Here is a 10939-nt window from a genome sequence, read left to right on the forward strand (position 1 = left end):
TTCCTTAAAAAATATTGACACAAAAAGATAAAATTCAAAAGACGGATTTGATGAACACCCTTTATGTTATGAGTGCTGATGTTCCACAGTTTGTCCACCGGAGGGCACTCTGCAACTTCCCTGTTGACCACGTGTTTGGAATGCCACAAACACAACAAGCAGCTGATGGTTGCTGGGCAACTGTGGCTCAGGTGGTTGAGCGGTCAATCGGTGGTTTGATCCCTGTCAGAGTTATCCTTCGGTCTGCATGGCGATGGCTCGGCATGCTGAAGTATCCTTGGGTATGATGCTGGAGCCCAAGTTGCCCCTGATACATCCACTGGTGTGTGTGAATGTTTGGAAGCACTGAGTTTTTGATAAAGCTTATAGTTAGATCAGGTGAGCCTGAACCAAACCTTAGTTAGACTGCCGAGGGGGGGGCTTCTTCTTTATTCACCTCTTTTTCCACTCTCCATGTGTTTATACACAACGATTACATTTAATCATTAGTTATTATTAATCTGTAGCTCTTTTCCTCAGTGTGTCTTTTGTCCTGTCTCCCTCCCCTCACCCCCAACCAGTCTCAGCAGATGGCTGCCCTTCCCTGAGCCTGCAAAAGGGGAGATTTTTCTTCCCACTGTCACCAAGTCCTTGCTCATAGAGGGTTGTCTGATTGTGAGGGTTTCTCTCAAGTGTTGTAGGGTCTTGTCCTTACAATATAAAGTCCCATGAGGTGACAGTGATTGTGATTTGGTGCCATTTAAATAAAATTGAATTGAACCATCTGAGCAGAGTCAGACAGAGACAAATAAATGAGTAAATGAATAACTGCACAGAACAAATGTTAGGGAACTCTGTTCATGGTTTGTGTGACGTATGGGCCAATCTATCAAAATATTGGATTTTATAATCAGCAAATATCTGTGTGAGTCTTAAAAATCCTGTATCAGCTGGTCTCTAATAAACAGTGCCTAACATATTTATTAGGCCTGTCACCTGTCATAAACAAGAAAACACAAATATTCTAGAAATTTGTCAAAAACCTGTTTAAAACTAAAAATCACTGAATTCAGTGAATTTTTTTTATATACCCAAATTGGAGCTGACACACTGGACTTCTCTGAGAAGTCAGAAATAAATCAAGTCAGTAAATAACTATAATTTAGCATCTTAATAAAAAAAAAATATATATATATATTTTAGCATTAAAAATGTAATTTAGAGTAACGAGCTTGCGCATACTGGTTGATTCCCCATTACAGAAACTTAAAGCTAAGGGAGAAGAGGTACAACAAAAACAGTCATTTAGGACCAGACTTGTCTTTCCACAGGCTCTGTTAACTTTCTTTCCTTCGACAGGTACTTTGAAGAGACGACGAGCGCAGCAGCACGCCAGCTCTCAGGTGCAGCACCAGTCCCAGCACCCGCACGGCCACAGCGGACACGGGGGCCACGGCGGCCAGCGGCAGGCACAGAGGCAGCCTCAGCGGCAGGCACAGCCCCAGAGGCACCACCGTCAGCCCAGAGAGAACTATCAGATGGGCCAGATGAGACGCTGAGACCCTGCACCCAGCCCCCTGCTCCCCCCCAATGCCTTGGCTCCTCCTTGTGCCTACAGAGGGAAACAAAAGCGTCACTCCATCCAAAGAAACGCCTGACATGGTTGTTAGTCATCGTCATATCCTCCAACTACAGACAAAATAAGACACGTGAAAAAGAGAAAACACTATTCAGCAACTCTATTGGCTCTGTTGGAGTGGACTTGACCATCAGCCATTTCCATGCAGTGCGATCTAGCATCTTTTTCCATCTTTTTTTCTTTTTTTTTTTAAGGAGTGCCAAGGAGTTAAGGAATCATTTGTAGCTTAGTACATTTTGTGTGTGTGTTTGTTTTGTTTTTTTTTCTTTTCTATTGCAACGTCTTCTTGAGTGGCAAGCTCGTGGCTGCTGTAAATGTGCTTTTCTTTTTTTTTTTTTTTTCCTCGTCTTCTTTTCTTTTCACCATTTTAGCCGGGAATGAGAGACACTCCAGTGGGGATTTGCGGCACTTTTGTGATTTAACCATGTCAAACGGCAAAAGACACAGGCTCCGGTCTCTCGTGCAGACAGTCTCTGCATGTGATTGTAAATATTTAGTGTATCATAAGTGAAAACAAACTATTTCTTCTACTGGTAAATGTGTAATTCTTCACTTTTTTTTCTTTAATTTTTCGGTAGTGCTCTCAGGATTCTTAACACATAAATGAAGGAATGACGGTTGTGATGAGTTCCTTGGACGCTGCCGTTGAGGATTTGATGCCATCGAGTTCTCTTCGCAGTCCAATCAGGTGGATCTCTCTCACTTTCATCACTAGGTTTTGATTTTTTTTTGAACAGCATGGTCGCCATATCTCACATTTTAGGCCCTGTCTGTTCAAGGTCCCTTTGTTCCATCAATTTTTTTTGTTTTTTTTATTGTCTTGCTAACATCATGTTTTCCCCATGTTTGTATGACAAACTAGATGAGGTCAGAAACCGAAGGAAGGATCGCCTAGTTTGCTACAACTGTTTACTGTCTTTACCGATTTTTGTTTTGATAATGAAGAATGAATAACCACTAACTGAAGCTGATGTTGATCCTGCCTGTTCAGATATGAAGATGAGGGAAAGTGAAGGCTGCTGTGGCTTAGTGTGAAGTGAGAGTGTATCATGTTGCAGAGTTAGTTTACATGAGTGTGGAAATAAATTTTTAAAATGACTAAAAAAAAAAAGAGAGATGAATCATTCTATTATTCTTCAAATAGCGAATCTAAGAGCTTTTCAGTGTGGGCATGCAGAACATTTACTAAATGTGACTATTAATGACCAAGGTTTGTAATGTTTTTATTTCGCTCAACACTATTTACTTTGAACAGCTGGAGCAAGCAGTGTAACGCAGCAGTTGCTGTCACATTTATTCACTCACGCATCCCTCAGTGTGGTCACTGCTTCCACAGGAAACAAGCTTCGGGGCAGATCTCACCCAAGGACTGAATCCCTTAAGAGCTCATGAGTGCAGGCCTCAGTCTGAGTTTACATGAGCGTGCCGTAAAACTTTTACAGAGCTGTGCACAGGCTTTAGAAAATCCAGGAAGCACCTGCAAAGTCTTCACTTTAAAAGAATGAGAGGAAGGCTGTATGTTTTTTTGGGGGGAGTGGGGGCTTTTTGTGTGGGATTGTTTGACCTCAGGTGTTTTCTTCCTCTCTTCACTGCAACCAAAGGGGGCATCTAGGAGAAATCATAACACTTACTGGGATGATTTGGTAACGCATCATGACACATTGTGCGAAATCCCGTCGTTTATTTACCACGCAGACATTTCGCCTAACGGAATGCTTCGACGTGTGGGTGGAAAGCACCAACGACACATTGCAGATTTTGCGTTACACGCTGTGGAAGGACTTTGTGTGTTCTGACTTCATTTTATCGTGGCATTACAGTTATACTTTAAATGCATGCGGGTACTAATCACAGATAATATCTTGCAACACTGTCCTGATGGTCGTTCTAGCACACATGTGCTCTGGAGGGGACACGACCAAAATAATGACGTCTCCGGTTCCTTTTCACGCGGCAGATGAATCGAACAGGTCGGCGGTTTTCTCTGTACAAAATGGAGCTCTTTTTAAATTTCATCTCCTGAGCCACGTCACACCTGTCGGGCCCGGAGAATTTACCTGTAAACTTGTACAGTACTTCGAAAAAATTTGCATTTTCATTTGAAAATGAAAATTACATTTTTGATACATCGGTTTAATTTTTGTATCCTAATTCCAGAGTAAGTTGTTAAAGATGTTCATATGTGACAAACTTTCCTCTCTTCTAAGTTATTTATGTTCTTATATGTGCTAGTTGAACTGGAGTTTGCTTATGATACTTTTCTCCACCATCATCAATGGTTAAAAACAATTCAGTGTGATGGAGTTAATGTTACATTCTCATTTTGTCTTTGTTATCCTGTGGCATGGTTTGGGTAGAAGAGCTGAAGAATAATGCCTGTAAATTTACTTTCTTTTTAATTTCGTAGTCTTGGTAAAGTTTTAGATAAACGTGCACTGAAAATGTCCAAATTGAGTTGAAATGTTGTAGGTGATGTAGGCCGAAAGAACACAAGATTAAAAAGTAATACTACTGTCTGATTTTAATGTTCACTGTGTTTTATACAGTATCGGAAATTTTTGTTCACTTTGAACATTTTTACTAAAAAAAAAAAAATTTCAAATTGTATTGTGCAAAGAGATGTAATTTTTGGAGTACTTGAAATGCATTAATTAAAAGACTCGTTCAAAATAAAATAGACCCCTGTTTACTGTCTGTAATGTGTGTGCACTGGCTTTTTCTCTCCATGTGAGGCAGTCTGTACTGAGGTCTGTGCAGCCAGATGTTTAAAGGGCCACTCCCCCTGATTTAACATATGAACGTCGTTTACATTGGGCTTGACACTTGAAATAAATGGAAAGCTTGCATTACATTCTGGTGTTGTGGTGTTTGAAAGATGCTGGTGTTATTCATGCAGGGTGGCTTTTGGAAAATGTGCTGTTAAGCAGCATTCAAGGAAATGTATGATGGTGTACATCGTGGATGTACAGCTGACAAATCTGCAGCGACTGTGTGACACTATCATGTCAGTATGGACCAGGAATGTTTCCAGCACCTCGGAATTGCATTGCATCAAAATCATACAATTTAACAAAGACATCCACATGCCTAAACTCTGCATCCTAATGTTTTTTCCCTTCTATCTTTTTAATTCAGCACTGTAAAAAAGTTTTTAAAAAGGATCTTAGTATGTATGTACCACTGTATGTTCAGGTGATCTGATCAGAAGGATGACCGAATGAGAAACGTGTGATCTGCTTTCAGTGGCACATTTCAATTTGAATTTATCAGCACATGTGATTAAAACAATGCGATGCTGCTGGAGGGAACCTTATTTACTGTGATGAATGCAGTAGAGGGACGTCCACAGCAGAGGGAGCAGCTGCTCCTGATCAATATGCTGGTGCTGCAGGTTTTGAAGCAGCCTGTGAGTCACCAGCATCAGCACCACAGAGACGCAGATAGCTTCACATATGTTTTGTTTTCAGGAGCTCACACACTTTAGCAGTCACTGACACCTGATGCTGTCTGCTCTCAGATATCCTAATATTTATTTGAATAAATTTGTTGGAAGGAAAGGCAGATGAACAAATGCTTTATTCTGTCTCAGCCACGCGACCACTCATGTCTAACACATGTGTGTTAAACACTATATTATTTATTGCCTATACTTACTGATCATATTGCCCCATGAGTGTATTTAGTGATGTAACAACCACATCAAAATGTAAGTCAAATCGAGGGAGGATGCATTGCACATGCAGTGGAATGTGGCCTGGTATTGATTTCAGTGCGGATCCTCAGCTGCAGTCGCTGGTTGTGAACAGGATTTTATTAAATCGAGGAACAAGCAGATGTGCTCACAACAAGAGATGACAACAAGAGGTTCAATATTTTCTGGTAAAAGCAGACAGAGAGTTATATTCCAGTAAATTTACACTGGTGATTGATTGTGCACTGATTTGTAGTATATTCCTGTTCAGCCCCACCCCACCCCCATCTAAATCCCTCTGTCTGAAACAGTGTACTAACACAGTGGATATCATCAATATTCTGTATTTACAATTCCAGCCCTCTGCAAGGAGCTAATGCCACAGCTGATCAGCAAGCAGTGTGCCTTTTGTTTCCATGAGATAAACTTGCCCTGCAGCTCTCCTCTTCAAATTTTACATATCTGTACATTAAAGTATTTGATGCAGTTTGCCCCTCGATTGTTGCTGCATCTCTATTACAACTGCTTTTTTCACTCTTCATCTTCTTCGTAGCTGCCCTCACTTCCTCCTTACTAATCCTCTAGAAAATAATATGCAATTTGAAATTTTCACAGGCATGAAATTTAAAATCTAAAGCGCAAACTAGTTGGATTCTTCAGTGAAGCAGTGGTAGTAGAAGTACATCTTTTTGTTCTCCCAGTTTGATATTTGTATATTTAGAGATATCCTTATGAGGGACAAGGAGTAGATGTGCTTTTAGAAACTGGAGTTTGCTGTATATTATTACATTTCTTGTAAATTTGCACTGTGTTATTTTGTTTTAACTCAAAGGTAAAAATCTACCAGATAAAAGCATTAAGGAAATGTTCATTTTTTGCCTCATCATTTCATCACGTGTAACCGCTTTCCCCTTTTTACATATTCAATCCTGCAGCACCCGAGCTTCCCGATGGAAGCCAAATCAGACAACCGCTGAGTCCCAGCTCCTTCATCTGCGCGAGGACATTAACTGGAGTGATGAGGCTTCTACAGGAAATACTTCACAGAATAATGCTCTGAGCTGACACCGTGAGGCTTCATCATCCTCTGCACTCCTGAAAGCTAAACACAAACGAGCCATCTCTTATTGTTGCAGGCGTCTCCTGTTACTGTCTTCTTTTACTTTATCACTCAGGCTATGCAGCAATTTACAGAATGTATGTGCATGCATGAGAACATTTACATTAAGCAACCGTCTCACTGCATTTTAGGTGATGTGCAGCTTTCTGTGACAAATGCAGTAGAGTGATTAAGGGAAATAACTCAGCAGAAGTTGAAACTTGTAGAAACTTTAATGCAGACAAAACAAAACGAGTAAAAGACTTTTGCAAAAGTCAGAACATAAGCTTAAGGTTAATTACGCGTGTGTCACAACAACCACCGAGGAAAAAAAATCTAAAAGGAGGCTTGCATGCATGCATAACTTTTACTCTATCTTTGGTACATGCAAAAAAAAAAAAGGAGAATGTTTTTTTGTATATACAAAACAGTATTTACAACACTATATGCCAGTAATGTTTATGTAATGATCTGAAATACAGGGAGTGAGATTTTCATGAGTTTACGAAGCATACAAAAATAAAATGTTAGATTGCAGAGCAGACAACCCAGCGTTGGTTTTTCTGTGTTTCTACCCACAATACAGACCAAAACACTAACCTGTGGTGCAGCTTCAGTTTTTTTCACAACATTTCCAAATCTATTTTATTTTATTTAGACCCATGGAGGTCTTTGTCTCTGCAAAGCATAAAGTCAATCAGAAGTGTAACTACAGCCTATCCAGCTACCAATGACATCACACTGACACATGGAGCCTGTCCTTACAGATGGAAGCTGTGCTGGGTGTTCTTCATCTGACTGACAGTAAAACCATTCGGTCCTGAAGGGTTAATGTCTTTTTTTTTTTTTTAACTCATTGTGATCATCTCATATTTGTCCTTCAGACTGCTGTCCTCGTCCTCTTCGTCGTCCTCGTCCTCGTCATCTTCCTCCTGGGGCTTCTCATGCTCGACATGGGGGTGGTGCAGCTCGATGAACAGGTAGTAGATGACGGCTGCTATCACTCCCCCCACCATCGGTCCCCGCCACTGGGATCCACCACCAGTTGTCTGCATGCTGCGAGGCGGAGAAAAGAAACAGGAAGCAGGAGTTGAAAAACATCAGTGAAGGGAAAAGAGGAGGTCTTGTAGGTCACTGGTGCCTTCACTGGATCATGCACAAGCATCGACTGCATCTGTCAAGTGCATGTGACATTATGTAACACGTGTCACACGTGTCAATATGCTTCCTTCAATAAAAATCTCAATTAAGGATTTGAAGACAGGGAGGTAGATATATCCATATTTTCCATTTTAATAATTTGCAGAATGTAACCACATGATGACTAAATTATTTTATTAGTCAAAGATCATCAAATAAAGTAAATTAAAAACTACTACATAAGTCCACATTTAACATATTATGCACACCATCCAAAGTTTAACACAAAAATATTGGAGTTTGTATGTATAGATTAATTATATCCCCTTTAGAAGTTACATATTCCACACCTAAGCCATTTTTAAAATAATACCACTTTAGACTCTTTCAGCTAGTAACCAAATGACCGACATATCATCGTTCATATTGATTGAACTCCATTACCTGAAGACCTCCATCCCCCATCCTGCCACAGCTGTGAACAATCTGGGTCCCAGGTCTCTGGCAGGGTTCAGGGGATAGCCACAGTTCAGTCCCATGGACACGCCAATGGCCATGATGATCAGGCCAATGGCCAGTGGCTCGACACCTTTAGGAGCTCCAATGTTTCCACCACCATCGATGATGGCGAGAATACACAAAACCAGCATACCTGTTCCCACCACCTTCAAGAGAGGAACAGCAAGTCTTTGATTAATGGATGTGTATGGGTTTGACAAACACTGGTAACGTCCCAGTTGCAATGATAAACTGCTGTTATTTTATGTCATCTCATTTTGTTGAGGGATCTTTGTGCAATTCTAACTTTTACCTTCCTATCACTGCTGCCTACAGCCATTTGTTTGCTTCACAGTCATGTTATATGCCATCATGTGAATGTCTTCGTACATATATTTTGAAGTAACTAAAATTTTCTAATTTCAAACATCTGGATACAAATAAGTGTAGAGTTAATGTGTGTAGTTTTCTGATTGTATTGGTACATTTGAATCCCATTTATGACATTTTAACTCACTGAGCATGTGATTCATTTTGCGTGGATTAGTAGAACAAATAGTCCAAACTTAATTGCTCAAATCGAAGTTTTACTTCCATTAATTATTCAAACAGGGACAGCAAATTGTATCGACCTCTAAGCACCACTTTTACACAGAAATGAAAAAAGGAGCATTTGCGTCGGCAAATTCCCGCCGAGCAGACTTATCTCAGCAGTTTGCCTCACGCAGTTTCCACCACTGCTGGACACACGAGCAGATGTGCTATTTTTGGATTGATGCGCCAAATAAACTGTCTGGAAATGGCGTTAAGTAAATGTGACCTTCTGGCGAGTGCCAGAAATGGGTCATTAGGGCCAAAACTGAGCTGAAAAGGGGGTGTTCTCAGACTAAATGGGGCAATCAAATCTGCATTAGCCACATTTACCAGACTTTACAGTATTTAGAAGCAGAAAGAGAGTGGAGGTCAATGGGTCACTGCGACGAGAGCTCGCCTGATCAATGAAGCCGCCAAGGACTGACAGGTGTCTCGCGGGGTATGAGGCAAAAATGTGGCCCGTTGCATTAATTCCTGTCACTGACAGAATCCCACTGGTGAAGTCCATGAAGGCGTCTGTGAGGAACAGAGATATCTGATATAACTGTAACTGTTTGTGCAGACAAACACAGGGTTAAAATATTCTCACTGTGACAGCACACATGATCACTTCTCCACCTAACACGCGTTATGGCTTTATGTAGATATGTAAAGAAGGCTTCACCATAGTATAATCCAAAGACTGCAGCAGCTCCTGCAAAAGCACCAAGAAACTGCGCGATGACATAGAAGGGAAACTTCCAGATCTTCAGTTTGCCCAGAATTACCATGGCCAGGGACACAGCAGGGTTCACATGGCCCCCTGGGAGAGAGGACAAAGCACAGAGAAAAACAGGGGTGCAGTGAGAGTGTGTGTGTGTGTGTGTGTGTGGGGGGGGGGGGGGGGGGGGGGGGGGGGGGGGGGGCATAATATCACCTCCATCATTAGTGAGGCTGTCACATTTACGAGAGGCAGCAGAAGGGGAGCAGCCCCCAGGGCAGGCCGGGGTTTTTATTAGAGACAGAATAAAGGTCACTACCTCAGAAAAAAAGATGTGGCATTAATTCTGTTATTATTTTTAGTTAAGCTGTGCAGTTTCAATATATATCAGAAATCTGCCTGTTATATCTCTTCATGAAACACCACTGGTGATGTGAGTTGATTCAGCCTTTGCTCAGATGAAGTAAGCATTCTCACTGGGACTCTGCTATGGACAGATGAACGTAGCCTCTGATCAATGGAGTTTGCAGGACATTTAGTGCCCAGGGTTATGTACGACCCCAGAGAGGCTGTGTTAATAAATCAATGGTCAGTACGCATTTGGTGGCTGTGGACAGACAACTGGCACGTTCCTGCTGACACCAGTGCTGGGGGGAGGTGGCACATGGCTGGACAGGAAGCCATAAAGATTTAATACTACAAGCTGCAAGCCTCATGAGTAACAATGTTTTCATTACAGCACGTACAAGAGAGCTGTGTCAGATTGTTTTATGTTCTGGCTGAGATGGTTTGTGTTAAATCCAAATTAACAGGTTAACAAAGAGCACTAAACAGTAGGTTATATGCCAGCAAAGGTGCCGCACAAGTAAACTCTTAACAACTACAATATTTAAGCTTTTTACTTGACTTTTTCACAAGAGTGTGGGAAATAATCAGCTCTACTGGACATACATTTGGTTTAAAGAACTGCAGTTAAACAGAGCTAATGGGGGGTTTGCAGCCCATGTGAGGTCAAATTTAGTCCAGTGGAAAAAATAATTAACTGCACAAGAGCATCATTAAAAGTCACATTTACCTGACACTCCACCGGCCACATACACTGCCATCATCAGGCCTACAGAGAAACCGATGTGGACGGTGAGGGGCTCGCCCAGGGTGCTTCGACTGAGGACAGTCTGAGCGACGGAGCCGCAGCCAAACAGCTGCCAAAAGGAAAGGAAACGCATCATACAGAACATTTCTGAACATCAGCTGAAGTAATTGTGTGAACCTCTAAAATGAATAGATTGCACAATGTGGCACTACAGCAAAAAATTCTGAGATTTCTGAGAAAAAAACAACTTTCTGTTCTGAAAAAAAAAAAGTTACTTACGACCAAGACAAATGTTCCCAGAAATTCTGCAAGGAATTCCTTGAATATTCCATGTTTCAGAGCACAGTGTTGCCTCATGCTTCTCTTGTTTTGTACTTCCATGTATCACTGTGCCAACAGATGTCAAAAGTGTCCAGCAGTTTAAATCTCTGGAGCTCATCAGAGTCACATCTCCACCTCCGCACCGAGTCAGCCATTTAGGACAGACCATTGATCCATTTGTATAA

The 10939-nt window shown here is 41.3% G+C and overlaps 2 protein-coding genes across 2 annotated transcripts in view; one reads left to right on the plus strand and one right to left on the minus strand.

The window, feature by feature from the left end:
* Positions 1 to 4293, plus strand: part of LOC115781203 (disintegrin and metalloproteinase domain-containing protein 10-like) — a 20225-nt gene extending 15932 nt beyond the window's left edge. Inside the window, 1 exon segment of the mRNA XM_030730723.1 lies at positions 1339 to 4293. Within this exon segment, the coding sequence (XP_030586583.1) occupies positions 1339 to 1538 (200 nt within the window). The 3' untranslated portion in view covers positions 1539 to 4293.
* A 2329-nt stretch (positions 4294 to 6622) lies between these two features.
* aqp9a (aquaporin 9a) lies at positions 6623 to 10853 on the minus strand. The gene is made up of 6 exons (XM_030730988.1): positions 10713 to 10853; positions 10416 to 10542; positions 9305 to 9442; positions 9038 to 9156; positions 7993 to 8213; positions 6623 to 7464 (listed from the first exon to the last, which is right to left on the minus strand). Exons 1-6 carry the CDS (start codon positions 10812 to 10814, stop codon positions 7257 to 7259), a joined length of 915 nt encoding a protein of 304 aa, XP_030586848.1. The 5' UTR covers positions 10815 to 10853; the 3' UTR covers positions 6623 to 7256.
* Between the last annotated feature and the right edge of the window lie 86 nt (positions 10854 to 10939).

Source organism: Archocentrus centrarchus, chromosome 6, assembly GCF_007364275.1.
Source record: "Archocentrus centrarchus isolate MPI-CPG fArcCen1 chromosome 6, fArcCen1, whole genome shotgun sequence".
Lineage (NCBI taxonomy): Eukaryota > Metazoa > Chordata > Actinopteri > Cichliformes > Cichlidae > Archocentrus > Archocentrus centrarchus.